The sequence below is a fragment of the Cinclus cinclus genome, chromosome 6, assembly GCF_963662255.1.
Source record: "Cinclus cinclus chromosome 6, bCinCin1.1, whole genome shotgun sequence".
Lineage (NCBI taxonomy): Eukaryota > Metazoa > Chordata > Aves > Passeriformes > Cinclidae > Cinclus > Cinclus cinclus.
In genome coordinates this window covers 45136888-45152809 of record NC_085051.1, presented here as the reverse complement: position 1 = coordinate 45152809, position 15922 = coordinate 45136888, and the positions used below count along the sequence as shown (strand labels likewise).

At 37.7% G+C, this 15922-nt stretch overlaps 1 protein-coding gene across 1 annotated transcript in view; it reads left to right on the top strand.

Moving 5' to 3' along the window:
* KCNK10 (potassium two pore domain channel subfamily K member 10) overlaps positions 1 to 15922 on the top strand; it is a 49051-nt gene that overhangs the window by 29663 nt on the left and 3466 nt on the right. The window contains exons 4-5 of the mRNA XM_062494717.1: positions 704 to 864; positions 13475 to 13661. Of these exons, the coding sequence (XP_062350701.1) occupies positions 704 to 864; positions 13475 to 13661 (348 nt within the window). The remainder of the gene's footprint in view (positions 1 to 703; positions 865 to 13474; positions 13662 to 15922) is intronic.

Here is a 15922-nt window from a genome sequence, read left to right as displayed (position 1 = left end):
TAGATGGCCTCTCAAGGCATCATTATTGCATCAGTGATTTGTGATTATGTGATAATGTTTAATATTTAAGTAATTATGAATAGTTAAAATCAAAGTCTCTATGACATGTCAGCTGATCTTAAAAAGGTACAAATATTACTGTTACAATTCTTGGATTTTTTTTCTCTTTAACATTTTAACAGAAATATATTGTCTACTGGAGTCATAATGCTTTACTGAAAAAAGAGTTCAAGGGCAGAATTGCATAGTGTGGGTACAGTTTGGGGGCTGCAAGGTAACTAGACAGTATGATGAGGGGCTGAGGAAAGTATGAGCTAACCACTGAAAATGAGCCTTGTCAGATGAATCACACTCCTGTCAGGAAACCATTGGCACAGACCAAGAGGAGAAACAGCATGCAGGCACCAGGCCAGCATGGAGGGATTTTTGTGCCATGATATCAGCTAGATTAATTAAGCAAACAGCTATTTTAGATAGATTGAATCTACAGAAAATATGAGATACTGAGGCTTCAAGAAAAATGAAATAACAGAGGGTGGCTTGGACAAGAAAAGGCATCATGTCATTGAAAGTCTATAAATAGGAATTATAGGTGGAACAAAGGTATGCCTGCAGGAAGAGCAGTTTTTAAAAACCTAATAGGTTTATTTTCTAAAAATCTGTGTATAAATTCTCAGAGTCTGACAATTGTTTTTCTCCTCAGGGTATGGGAAGATGGCCCCAAGCACTGTTGGTGGCAAGGTTTTCTGCATCTTATATGCCCTATTTGGGATCCCACTGTTTGGCTTCTTGCTGGCTGGGATTGGAGACCAACTTGGAACCATCTTTGGGAAGAGTATTGCAAGGGTGGAAAAGGTTTTCAGAGTAAGTTCACTTTCAGTTTTTTGCTTGTGTTGAACACCCTGCTCTTAATTTTGTTGCTAATACCTGTGGCGTTTTTTACGTATTTGACACCATGAAACATTTACATGTTTAGTTGATATGATAATGCCTGTAAGGATCTCTGCAGTCAGTGGAGAAGAACAGACTTCTCTAGATGATAATGCAGGGGTTATAGATCAGACTGAATGTCCTTATTGAGGGTATTGCTGGGGAATATATCTACTAAGTTAGTTTCCTTACAAGGAATTCTTGTAAAACAGTCTTCAAAACACCACAAGTTGCTTTAGACATGTACACCTATTCACTGAAAGTGGAGAGAAGGCAATGGCTACCTGAAGGAACAGGGCTGCGGATCATGTTCCTGACTGTGTTACAGATACAGCCTAAAAGACTTGGAAAGCAAGGTTGCTGTTGTGAATGTGAGCCTGGAAGAGAGATGGTTGAGTGATATGCCTTCACTGTAGGGTGACAGATGTGTTGGAGTAGATCTGCAGCTCTAGTACAAAAACTGCTGTAATGTCATTGGCTCAAATCACCATCATTCTCTGCCCTGCCTACCATGAAGATATCCTGCCCTAAATTTTTTTGTAGACTTCCTTATGTAATTTCCCTTTATGTTGCCAGTACCCTCTGTTTTTGACTCTGAATTGCTGTAAGCAGTTCTTTTTCAAGCAGTGCCACAGACCTGGCAAATGCTGTTTTGCTAACTTGCTAATGGTTCGCTTCAGGGATTCTCTCTTTGAGGCAGAACTTCTAGACGTGACCTGTGTGATACTTCCCTTGGAAGTGGCATAACCAAAGGTAAGTCTTTCCAGGGATGGAGTGGATTAGAAGCTGCCCAAGCTGGTTAGTTTAATAGACATCTATTTCTAAAACATTCCCACAGGTGAGAGCAAGTTAGTTGTAAGTGTTTTTGAAAGGAACTAATTAAATATTAGGCTGAAGAATGAGCAGTTTCCATTTTGATTAAATGACTTCTAGGTGTCCCAGACTATACATAAATAGTATATCAGAATAAATGTAGTAGGAGGTGGCTAGTAATTATGGGTGAGTAAGCATGTACATGCCTGTCTGGAGAGCACTTCAAAAGGCTTATATTTTCATTTAATGAAAATAATGTTATTGAAAACTGTCTCTGTTGAGTTTGGCAAAAACGCACGTAAGATCCCTAGTTTATTTTTTGTCTACCTTTTTATTACACCTACTTCACTTTAAGGGAATCTCTAAAAATTCCATCCTGCTTCTACCCAAGAAAAACAGCAATCTCAAAGTCATGATATGGATTGAAAGTCAGAAAAATCTTTGATTAATTGTCAGCTGAGTATTGTATTTCTGAGTGACATGGACAAGACCTTTAAACTGTTGGCATGATATTTTATGATTAAAATAATCAGAGAAACACAGAATGGGGCTGGAAGGGACATCTTGAGATCATCTAGCCTCCTTGCTAAAGCATAACACATACTCTACTTGAAGCATTCTAAGATTTACAGATTAATGCTGATCCTAATATTTCATACAGAATATAGCTCTTTGGCCCATAATGTGAGTTCTTTTGGTATTCAAAGTATTCCTTCATTTTCATGAGTTCATGCAGTTGCTTGTTGCTTATAGCCATCCAAAGTATTTATTTTTTTCCTTGGTATTTTGTCAGCTTCCAAAGGAATTTAGCAATTGTGGTCTTCTTGTCTAGCCAAGATGTGTGCTTATTCCTTTTATTTTGATTGTCAAAAACCCATTACATTCAATTACATCTATTATTTTGTGATTGGTGAACAGGGTTATACATAATTTCCTTTGTTATTCTTAGTAATGAACTTCAGCTATTTGAAATATTTCTGATAGAGTTTAGAATTTGCATGCATCTTAGTAACTAGTCTTAAAACCTATAGTTTCACTTTGAGTGATTACTTAACATTTGGCATATGCAGAATATAATAATCATTATAATTTTAGTAATTATGTAATTTATTATCACATTATATTTACACGTTAGACTTCACAAATGTTAGGACCTAATGAGATGAAGCCTCAAATAGAGTAACAGTTCTTGATTTAATCCTGAGCTGTGAGCAAAGTTTAATTCAATGTGTAACTCTTGTTTTTTATTTTGTACCCATCTTCTTATGAACTGAAATTCAGCATGCTTGTGGGTATAAAACAATCTGTTACCACCTTTAAAGAGAGGACATCAAGATTAGGAGAGTAGTTACCAAGAAACTAAAAGGAGCAAACATAAGCTAAAAGTCACTGAAAAGCATAATAAAATGTTGGGTGATGTGTCTGACAAATCTTCTGGAGGTAGCTGAGAAATCACTAAGTGCATCAATGCTCTAGAGAGAGTACAAACTAGTTGCCTGTATTATTTGTCCTCACAGGCAATTTGGGACAGTCCAGTTTCTTGTGAAGAGAATGGGAAGAAATTCATCATGGGTATAAAATGCATCAAATTTCCATGTTCATATGCCCCAGCACTCTGCTTCTGTATGTATCCAGGTGCCTCTATTTCTGCTGTTCACTCTTATGAACATTGCATGGGTAGTGTCAGGGCAGCCCAAAGTTCTGGAAGTCCTTGCAGCTTTGTCATTGCCTGTACAGGTCAAAGGAACTTGAAGGCAACTTGATCCTGCATTGTGGTTAGGATCATTTTTGAAGCTCAGTAAGATGCAGTATGCACACACTGGCAGGTGGGAAGGAGAGGAAAAATTTTCTGTTTTCACTGCAGTCCTTTCTCCCAAAGCATTTCCCTAGCAGGTCTCTTGCTCCCTCCAACAGTGTATCTGTGAACATGGAGCCCATGCTGCTCTAGGGACAGCTTGCCTCTGGCATTCCTTGGCATATCTGGGAAGATGAAAGAAGGATTCCTCCCAGAGGACCTGTGCTAGTGCATTTCTGCTGCCTCTGACATGACCTGTGCAGAGGCCCACCAACTCTACCTTAATTAACACCACAAATTAGAACCTAGTAATCCCACATTTAGCTACTGCAGTAATCAGCCCACGTGTTCTGTGGGAATTTTAGGAACAATTTGAACTACATAAAGTGAGAAAGAGATCTGCTGTTATCAAGTACCCACTACCCCAACAGTATTGACAGAATATTTCAGCAGAGGAGCTGGGCACATGCCACTACTCATGTTCTAATCCAAAATGTTGCCATTATTTCAGTGTGTAACTAGCCAGGAAAACAACTACTCATTTATGAATAGGTAGGGCTGGAAGTATTTAATTGCAAAATAATGCTTTGTGAAAAATACAACTTCTCAAGTACCATTTTAGGAAACAGAGGCTCTGGCAGAATGATGCTATCCCAAACACCATGAATTGAATAATTTATGCTGGAATGATTATATTTGCTACAAGTAAATAAACAACAAACAGGTCAGAGATGTAAACCAAAGCTTCCCCCCACAAAAGCCCTGTCTTCTCAGCTCCTGGTTATTCCTGTATGTTCCACCTTCAATAATCTAGGGCAGAACCTGGGTCCCAGTCTGTTTTCACATACGTGCAAGTGTGATTCCTCAGAAAATGAATATGTGCCAGGCCACCAGATTGACTATATACACTGGTCACAAACATCCAATTTCTGGGTCCAGTGATGAATCAGCCCCCCCAGACCACCTCGGAAAAGCACATATATGCTCAAAATTTAATTTAAAAGTTGATAATTCCTATAAATAGATTTTCACCCAGTGAAACTTTCCAGACACAACAGAAATGAGATATGCATTTCAAGATGACATAATGCCATAAAAGTAGTATTTTTATCTTACAAACATGAAGGATCTTATGAACAACCTGTGAATGTTTCTATAATAAACAGTAGAACAAAGCCTCATTCTTTTGGCTTGCTCTGTACACAGAGTGTCTGCAGGGATCTAAAGATAGAAATCCCTCCATAGGCAGAGTACACTGTTACAGAACACAGCAGCTGCCATTATCATGAGTTAAGTATAGGCTAATTAGGATAGTCTTTTTTTTTTTTTTTCTCAAACCTTGAATGGATGAGTGTTTAGATTCTCACCAGAAGTCGATGGGTTTAGCATAACCTGAATGATTTTCCCTTATCTTGCAGTTTCCTACAGATGCAGGAATTCAGCCTGGACATAACGTGTTTCTGAGAGCACTCCAGGATTTTCTGGCTTCTGAGGTGAAGCCACTGAGAGCAGTTTCTGGGCTTGGTTGCTGCTTTCATTCCTGTGGTTTCCAGCAGGACACAGAGGACAGGGCTGGCAAGACAGCTGCTGGCAGACTGTGAATTGCAATACCAGGATGTGAGCAAGTAGCCAGAGACATGAGTGGTGGCAAGGCTGCATCACTGAAAATAACTCTGCTTTATGCAGAGAGGCAATGCCTCTGTAAGCAACTTGTGCTTCACTGAACCAGGGACTTGTCAGAACATACACATCTGCTACTTGCCTTTCAGGTTTTCAGCTTAGAGAACATGTTTTGCTCTAGTTTTCAGAGGCCTACTATGAAAATGACCTACACTTAATATTTTTCTGAAAGATAGCAGTACACATCACCTAACCTTGGAATTGTCCTAGGAAAAGTAGTTCTTAGTTGGCACATAGGGATGAGGCTGGTGTAGCAGTAAGGGTAGTCTCATTGAGCTGGTGGAAAGCTTTCTTTCAGCATCTCTCAAAGCTCTACCTTTCCTAAGTTTTATTGTTTGCCTTTCTGAATACATCTGATCAACTCTAGCTACTCTTTCACTTGCAAGATTCAACTTCTATTTAGACATTTTTGGCTTCTCTCATCTAAGAATTCCTTCCCTGAGAATGAATGGAAAATGGTATCTGGGAAAGAAACATAGTATAAGACAGTAATGTTATAGAGGAGAAGCACTTAAAAATACAGTCTTTTTACATACTATCCCTTCTATTCATGAATTTCCTCTGTTCAAGATGATCTCTTTTATTTTGTTTAATTAGATTGCATTACTAACCAGCATCAGTGTGTTATTATAATAGCTGATTAAAACCCACTGAGGAAATTAATACTTTATGTTTTCTGGTTTTTTTTTTCAATATAGTGTTATTCACTAAGATTTTCTGAAAGGAAAAAGGTAAAAAAAAAATGTATTATACTCACTCAACAATGTCCACAGAGTCTGATGCAGTGATCTGCCATCTGCTGGCATCCTGTCTCTGGACAGAGCTGTCACGACAGGGTGTGAAATTCAACCTATTGTTGCACAATCCCAGTATTATTCCAAAATTATACAAGGTTTATGAGCTGAAAGTTCAGATCTCATCCTAACAATTTGCTGAGTCATTTCCACCAAAACAAAATGGAAAAGAAATATAAAAAATCAGTGATCAGAAAGGTGATGTACAAACCCAGAACAAATGCACGTAAACAATCTCAGCTCATGATCTGTTCTTTTGCCTGTCACACCTTAAAGGCCCTTCTAAGAGTCACATTTCCCTGAGCAGGGTTAAAATAAAGGTGCTTGTAGGCTTGATGGAGAGGGTTGTGACTTTATTACAGATGGTGGCTCCTCATCAACCAGAGCCAAATTTGTCTCTGAATTCTGTTTTAGGTTAAACCACTGTCTTGAATATGTTGGGTTTATTCTCTAGATCACTTACCCCCTCCATTATATTTGAGCTGCAGAGAAGTATCTTTTTCTGCACAGAAGTAAGACAGTAAGCTAATACTAAAAAATAATTAGAACATCTATGGATCTCAGATTTTGACATCTTGGGCCCTCTAACTGGGTATTTAATTTAGTTAGTGATGCTTACAGCTATCCACTTCAAGGAAACTGAAGTGTAGCAGACAATTTTCTACTTTTGTTCTTATCCTCTGGTCTTTGATGGTGAGTGTATTATACCAGGAATGGCAAGATCAGATCCATTCAGGTGCAGGGAAGCTATGTGGAACAATCATTATTAACCCATTCTACCAGTCTCTGGGTGGGAGAATATAGGTGCAACTCAGACCTGAGTTGAAGGAGGGAAGGGAGGAGCAACACATTAAAAATTCAGCCTCTCTAAATTTGCTTAAGTCTATACCATCAACCTCTGTTGTCCTTTGCCTGCTCCAGTGTTTGAGAAAAGCATATGTATACATGGATTCCTCTTACTCAATTTGGTTTTCTGCTTTTTTTTCCCTTGGGCTGAATACAACTCAGCCATAACAGAGGTTTGGGATCATAATTTTTATTTTTGGAATAAGCAACATGCAGAAATTAGTGGGTCCATATCAGAAAGGCCTGTGCGTGCTTTTTAGTGAGAGGGAGAAGTTTGGAAAGGGGTATATCAAGCTTAGAAAATGTTTGAGCCAGTGTTTCTTTATTTTCATGAGACAGTACTCACATTATGACTGCAGCAAGATCCATGCACAGCGATTTAGAAAAATGACATTAGAGAAAGCTGCTGCTCTGTGAGAAGCTTGTTGCATATGCCATCTGGGTCTAGAAAAACACCCCACATAAATGTGGATTTATGGGAAAAAATGATGTTAAAAAAAGAAAAAAAAGAAGAAATTCTTCTTTACACTGACCCTTGTCTTGTATGAGTTCAGGATTGTCTCTCCTAAGCTTAGTAGTAAAGGTGAATGCTTACAGCTTTTAATAGCTGTCTCCCCTCCAGTACTGACTACAGTTAAAAAGCAGATGATAGGTTGTGCACCTTCTTGTGCAGCCATAGCAGCATTCTTTATAAAACATGGTAACAAAAATAATACTGAGGCACCAAGAGATTAGAGTGTAGGGGAAGCCCATGTCTAGTAGAATGGTTCAACACCCTTTTTATAACCCGTGGATGTGTCTGAAATGTCATCTATATTTTAAGATATATTATAATCCTGTTGCTTGTCATCAAGGAGTGTTGTCTTCTTCACTGATGTGGTGAGTAGGTCCTGACTGGCAGCAAACACCCACAGAGCTGTTGCTCACTCGTCTACAGTGATGGAGAGAACATGGGAAGAACAATAGAATGCTCTCTAAAAAACCTCATGGGTCAAAATAAAGACAGCAAAGTCACTTATTATGTGCTCTCACAGGCAAAAGAAACTTGTTGAATTTAAATTAATTTATTGACAATTAGCATAAAAAATTAATTACTGAGTTGAGTGTTTGGAAAGAATATCCCCACAAAAATTCAAAATGCCTTTCTTCCCCCTTTTTTAAGCTCGGCTTCAGCCCTAGGCTCACTTCACTCCAAACACCTCTCCTCCATCCATGTTGTTACTGTGGGTCACATTCAGTCCCTCTGGTGCAGCAGCAAATGGCACAGGACTTGGGGTCTGAACACAGTGGTTTCTCTGCTGTTCTGAACCCTTTTCCTCTGTTCCTTTCCTGATCCTCCATGAGCTGCAGACCCTGAAGTACTTGTGTTACCATGGAGAAGCTCCCACTCACCTGACCTTGTTATTCCCTTGTTCTCTCCTCTATCCCTTTGTCTTCTGCCTGTCCGGTATTCCTGCCCTTTCTTAAACACACTTTCCCCCAGATGCCACCTCATCTCAGTGGCTCAGCAGTGCCCTAAGGTGGGTCTCTTGGAGATGACAGGAACCAGCAGTGTTCAGAGAAGAACAAAATATTGTTATATTGTTCTTAGGTGCTTTGTCCAAGTCAGTGATGTTTAAAATACTTTCACTCTCATTTTGAACATGAAGGAGCTAGAACAAGTTATGATGAAATCCACAGTGACAGTTACAGACAGCAAAGAGGTTGATGTGACCAAATCACTGATGACCAAGGAGCTCTGTGAGCCAGTGCTGCGCCAGTCTTTCCATGCAGCCTGTTGAGAAGGGCATCACACCTTACTGAGGTGTGTGCCAGGCTCTGGACCACGACTGGCTTGCATTTGGCTGATCTGAAAGACAAGCAGTGTGAACCTGTGGCTGCCTGCACCATCTACATTAGCTTTGCAAACATATTTTGACTGAGGACATATCAAATGTTTGTGAGCTGATATATGTGATATTCTGGTTTATGGCTTTAGTACAAAGACTGTCATTCCTACTGTTAAAATATTTTGGTCTGGAAAAAAGTGATTTAGAAGACAAGTTGTTTAATTAGTGCATGGGCAGAGACAATCTGTTCTGAGAATAGTTGGCAGCATGGAGAAGAGCACAAAGTTAAGAGTAAGTGAAGGGAACAAAAGGAATATTAAAGAAATGTGTTTAGTTTGAAACGTGTTTTCTCTGCTACAAAATATAGACCCTTTTGGAGAGATGAAGACAGCATTTTCCATACAGGTATATTACATTATCTCAAAAAATGTGCCATTGGTCATTGTAGTGGTTTTGGTTTGTTAATTTTGTTTTGTTAATTTTGAGATTTTTCTGGCCAATGTATTAATTTATGTTGTGGGTTTTAGCTTTGGCCAAATTGCTAGTGTATTGACTAGAATTATTTTTTTGTTGTGGTTGCTGTGAGATGGGATTAGGAGGAAAGTAAAACAGGTTTAAACTTTAAAGGGTATAAATAAAAATTTTATACTAGAAAATATAAGAAAAAAATTCAGAATAAAAATTTTAGAACATTTGTCTTTCTCCCATACACTTCTTTTTTTTTCCACACTGACAATGTACAGAAAACTAATCAGTTAGTTTACCATTTTAAAAAGAAAATATTTTATTAATTTACTTAGGAGAGGATATATTTTTCTTCAGTCTATGGAAATTTTTACATAAGAAACACTTTTATTGTGGCTTTGTTGTCACAGTGATCGGCCACCCAGGAGAATGGACATTTGATTACTATGTAAAATTTTTTTTCTTGACTAATAGTTTTATCACAATCATTATTGAGGACTATATTAATGTATGGGGCATACTTTAAGGATTATAACAGTTTAAATAGAAGCTCTTTTCATTTTTAAAAAAACACTAGCAAAAAAAAGGTAGCAGCTTGGTGGAGCCTTGGGGAGATTTGTCAGGAATTCAGAAAAGGGAAAGTTTAGAAGATGGAAAAACCATCTGAGCTCACTGTGAAGCGGGAAGTGTTCCAGTGCTATATTTGATGTAGTAGTATTGTATACTGGGGGAGCCTTCTATGAAATGAGAGGTGACACTACAGAATCTTGGAATAAGCTTATATAAAATATGCTGTTCTTGGAAATATATATGTTCCATATATTTAGCATTTAGTCTAATCTGATAAATGACTGTAGCTTCTTTAATTCCCCTACTTAATGGATCCACTCCTTTTTCATAGGAATATATATCAACCCTGTGGTCTCAGTTTGCAAACTTAAAAACACAATTTGGTGCTTTTATTGTCAACCATCACATCAGAAAAACTGTACCTCAGTTAATTCACCTGAAGAAAGCAGAAGACATAAAATAATCCACTACACTAGCTTTGATCTGCTGGGCCAGAGAGAAAAAAGAAAGTAAAATCTCAAGGTTTATTTTAACTCCTTAAATTATTAGGTAACAATAAAACTACTAAAACCCCTGTATATATAATAAAAAATGAGGAAAAAACAAAGCTGCAGTTACTGATGGAAAAGATGGATAAGAACTCAATTCCACTGATAAGAGTGCTTTCATTACTCTGTCTTTCCTTACCCCTTTGGCACTAGAGCAGATTGACAGTAGCTTGTTTGAATTCATGTAAGCAAGATGACATCAGTAAGGTTGCCAGTTTAGCACTTTGCCACCTGAAGAATAAAATCAGCACTGTCAGTGAAGAATGGAAATTACCCTGATGAGTGCACAGAAAACTCTCCATTCTTAGAGTCTTAGATAACTTCTTCAATGTTTTCCAGAGTAGTTCTAGGTGGATTTAAATTGGTCTCATTAGCTGGGAATAATTTGAAGAATGTCTTACAAATTATCTGCTTCATCACTGTGGAAAGAACTTGTGGGTAAACAAACTTAAAAAGAAAAAGAGTGGAAAACATCTCTTTCAAAGGTGCTTTAATTTTTCTTAAACAGTTATAAGATTAGTTACCTTTCCTGGAGGAAGGGGTTTGTTATTATTTCTTTTTGACACCTGTAGAAAATTCTGTACTCATGTCACAAAATGGGTTCAGATCTTAGCCTGGAACAAGTTGCTCAGCTATTTGACAATGTTTGGCTCCAAGCTGAAAATACTGTTTAAAAGAGAAATTTGTATTAATTTATTCAGACTTCTCAACATTTAGTGTTATATAGAGTGATTATTTATTTAATACTTATTTATTTAAATAATTACTTGGTAGAACACTACAGTGGATTACATTTTTGTAGTATGTCATTATTAAAATGTACATATTCCATTAGTAAGTTACAACTATGCCTTAGTATTTTTTTATCTGTAGCAGTTAGACTCTTCTGTGAATTTCCTCTGAATGCATGCCTAACTGTAAAAAGACCCCCTTTTCATGTCTGTCCAGCATTTTGTCCGCTATTGTTCATTAATTCTTTTTCTGAGTCCTGCTTTTGTGCACTTTACAGCAGCTCTAAAAATGCTGTGCCTGATTCACCATTAATTTCTGCCTTCATTTGTACCCTCAGATGCTCTGCTTTGGTGTGAGTGACAAAGGTGCACAATAACCATGAGTCAGGCCTTTTACAGATCCTTTCATTAACATTGTCACCATTTCTCCTTAAAAAAACCAACAGCCTTTGGCTGAGTTTATCACTCATGAACAAGGGGATGTCCTGAACATTTGTTACTGATTAGAAGGCCATTCTTTTGATTCCTGTCTCTCTCATGAGACAATTCTGACACATACTGAAGTGCATTTTAATTTTTGCTATGTGGGGGGTGGAGGAAGAATTAGTATATATAACTTTGATGCTGGGCAGCCCCAAATTACTTTTTGTTCAAGGATTCCCAAGAGGCACTTGTCTCCTAATTTCCACAACACAAGGTTTCTGACATTTTGCTTTTACATATCAGGAAACTAAAGGATTTGGTAGAAGTAAACAAGTTGCCTTGGTCAAACTAGAAAATAAACATCAATTTGGTTAAATCCTCATTCTCAATGACAAAAGGCAAGGGTGCCCATGTAGGACACTATGTAACATTCATGTGATCTGTTCTTTTCCTTTCACTGCTCATTCAGTAAGTCTTAAATCCTGCCATTGTGAATATATGTCCATACCTCTTAAAGAAGATAGATAATCCTTTGGTGTTTTAGCAAAATACTCAAAATGGCTCTTTGGAAAAAGAGGCAATAAGGAATGAGTTAATTTTATATTTTTGTGTTGCTTTTCCCCTTGGTACTTGGCAGTTTCTTCCATGTCTTATATTTGGCATTATATTACTAATATTATTGAACTATTTCTATTCATCCAGACACAGAAAATAGTACACACACACACACACAAATAAAATATTAAGTGTAGGGATTATCTTAAACAGTTTCAGAATTTAAAGTATTTATGAAACATGACATTTATGCTACCTAGATCTGAATGCATCCCAGATCACAGTACTTAATGAGGGTCAGACAATGCACCTCTAAAAGAAATGCTCCCGTTCTAGGGGAAGAACAGTATTGCTCACAAGCTGCTTAGATATTAACCAGTTCAGGCAATATCCCTTCTGTATATTACGAAGATAACTTCTGAGATCTTATTTCCTGGCTAGGCAATGCCTTAATCTGAAATGAGATCTCATTTCTGGGTTAAGGGAGATGCTTGATTTGGAAAACTAATTTGGAAATATGACTTGCAGTGAACTCCACATTGCTTTTCCAGTATAACTAGAGAATTTACACTACCACTGTAATTAATCCACAGTAAGTTTGTTAGTAATTTACAGGTTTCTGATGAAACTATTGGATGCAGAGTTTACTCACAGCAGAGAGAATCTGAAATAAATCTGCCAGAGTCAATTGTGTTAATCTAAGCTTGCACTGATATTAATAGAAACAAAATCTAAGTATATATTAAGTAAATTGAGCATTTATATGATTTAGGAGTGTAAAATATTACAATTACACTGACTATATTTGAATTCATTTTGTAGAACCGAGTAACATATTCTTTGTTCAAGAGCTTTCCAGTGTGGATTTACATAGGTAATTTTATCCCAGGCTGTTTGGTATTTGACATAAATCCTTTTTTTCTGAAGTAAATCAATAATACAGCTTTCTATTTTTGAAAAGGAGATTTAACCTTCATATTTGTGAATGAAAGCTGGAAATCCTGCGTCTAGAAAACCCAAAGCATGAATTATTTGTACATAAAATTGCAGCTTTTTAGTGGAAGAAAATGGGTTTATTTTCATTTTAATCTTGGTCCTGTTTGTTGAATGCTTCATGCTGGTGAGGCAATGTGGGTCTAAACATACTTGTATGGAGGTGTGAATGTGCACTTTTTCTTACACATTGTACCTGATATGGAGCATATGGAGCATAGCCTTTCTGAAGCTCAGGAAGGTTTTTCCAGGTGGTGTTTGTGGTAGATTAGTTATTTCCTAGTGCATAGAAAATGGGAATCACGATAAACTGGAGCCAGACATGGGGGTTTACTATTAGCTGGGCAGGACTCTCACCAACAGGAAGAGACTCCACTCAACAAGCTCACAAAAGAAAGAGACGTATCAGGTGACACCAGCATAATCAGTCTGACATTCACAAAGAATACAGTTCCAGAAATTCACTCAAACATTTTTTTTTCCTGTTTTTTCCCTTTTCTAGAATAAACAAGTGAGTCAAACAAAGATCCGGGTGATCTCCACCATCGCCTTCATCCTTGTAGGCTGCATTGTCTTTGTGACCATTCCTGCATTTATCTTCAAATACATCGAGGGATGGACAGCCTTGGAGTCCATTTACTTTGTAGTTGTTACTCTGACCACTGTTGGCTTCGGTGACTTTGTAGCAGGTGAGGAGCTTTAAGCCAAGGTGCTGTGCACAAGGGCCTTGGCTCTTAAAATTTGTTTTCTGGTCTAGACAGGAGGCTCTTCATAATATGTTATATTCCAGTGAAATGATGCAGGGGTTTCTGTTGGGATTACTGTGCAGTACACACCAGGCTGATTTAAGGGCCATTTTGTAGACTGAGCCCTCAGCAGTGCAGATAACGGGAGCCTGAAAAGTCCTGATTATACTTTATCATGCAATGAATTATGCAAAAGTAAAATTACTTTCCCGTTGAATTAAAGATTTGTATTGGTCCATTAACACTCAATCTGAGGCTGCCTGCAGAAGCAAGTAGCTCAAATGATGAATAGAGGAAGCTTTTACAAAGGACAACTGAGCCATAGGTCTGTAGAATTCTCTGGTCAGATGCAGTAGTGGGCTGCTACTACAGGAGATGCAGCATTTCAAATCCTGCATTCTGCTTCCTAACCTTGGCAGAAATTTTGACATTGTAGTTGCCTTGTTAAGGAGAACTCTTGTAGGAGAGAAGGACTAATGGGGTATGTATCTCAGTGCTTGGAGGAGATTCTCCAAGATTAATACAGTACGAGCAGGAACTATAAATATCTACCCATACACAATTTCCAAAGAGGGAATTGAGATAGTTGGCTGGAGAGATGAGAGATAATTTTTTTTTTTTCATACAACTGCTTGGCTAACAAGAAGCTGGTTAAAATAAGTGGATTTTTTCCCATCAGTGCATAACCTCTACTCATTCCTGTTAGTGGTCCTAATTAAAGGTATTAAGTTGCCTGTGTTATACTGTGCTTCTTAGTCCCTATAAACAGAATGAGTTAAAAACATCAAATAAAACTACAAAATTTATTTGCTGAAGAACAGTAGACAAGTCTTTTTTTTGTACAGAAGACTCTAATCCTCCTTTTTATGACATACTGTCATAGAAGAAATGAATTATTGAGAAAAAAAAATCACTGAACAAAGAAAGACCCAGATATAAAAAAGAAAATTTTACAAGCATTCAGTTAGAGAAGTGATTGTGTGAGCTTTGTCCATTTGTCCATTTTAGTCACTTTGACGTGTAAAAGAATTCACTGATACTCTTTGAGGTATCACAGTGTGAAATAAAAATAATTTACAATATTTTCCTTAATGATACCACATTTCAGTATTGTTTAATAATATGATAGTAAAAAAGCTCTGAATATTAAATTGTTCTATATGCACATGGTTAGGAGAATATAATCCACAGCTGGGTGGCTACTAACAAGCAGGATTTTTAAAAAATCTTATGGAAGATCCTGAATAAGAAAACTTCAGAGGCATTTTCATGATAAGAGTTTAAGGCAGGTGATCACCAGGAGATTTGGGGTTTATTGCTGGTTTTGAGAGATATTTTCTGCCCCTTTTATTTTCTACTTTAATCTCTCAGTATCTCTGTTCCTTCAACAGCAAATCAAAAATACTATATCTTAATGGTTAAAACAGTGCCAGTGGGGCTATGCTGGCTTATTCCACCTAGAACAAATCCCAGCTCTTGGGAAACTGGGAGGTTTTTGTACTACAGTGGGAAATAAAATTGTGCATGGAGCCTGAAAAAACAGAGTATCTGATAGGCTGAAAAAAGTGGTCTCATACTTTCTCAGTCACCTGATTACTCTGCAAGATAGATCTAGACAATCTGTTTCCTAGTGAGCTTCCTCAGGGACATGTATGATCAGAAGAGGCTTCTTGTTCCATAGCAACAGCAGTCCCTGCCTCCCATTGTTTCAGACTCTTAAAGACAGGAAAAAAGGACTGTGATTCATGTAGTCTATGGGGAGAGATTAACATCAAAACCAATATTTAGGTCCCTGCCAATTCTTAAATGTCTGACCTTCCACGGGGGTGTTCAAACACTGTAACTATACTCATATTGAGGCATGATAAAATTAAAGAGTCATAGAAATGTCTCAGATTGCAAAAAGCAAAAGGGAAAATGCTGAACTGTGTTGTCTGGTGATTTTAACGGGGAAAAATCCTAAAATCTCTCTGCAGTTGTACAGCAGCATAGGTGTCTAGCTCTTTCTAACCAAGGCTGGAATCCAGGAAATATGCAGACCTCTGCCTGAGTCTCCTGGTAGGCTTGCTCTTTGGGCAGGGATTTACACAGGTACCACCAAGGTGATGTTCACTTGCATTGAGGGATGGGGCTCTGCAGACTCTTTGCTGCTCACTCTCTTCCACTCAGGGCTGTGCCTGCCTCTCACTGGCTCTCATTCTTAC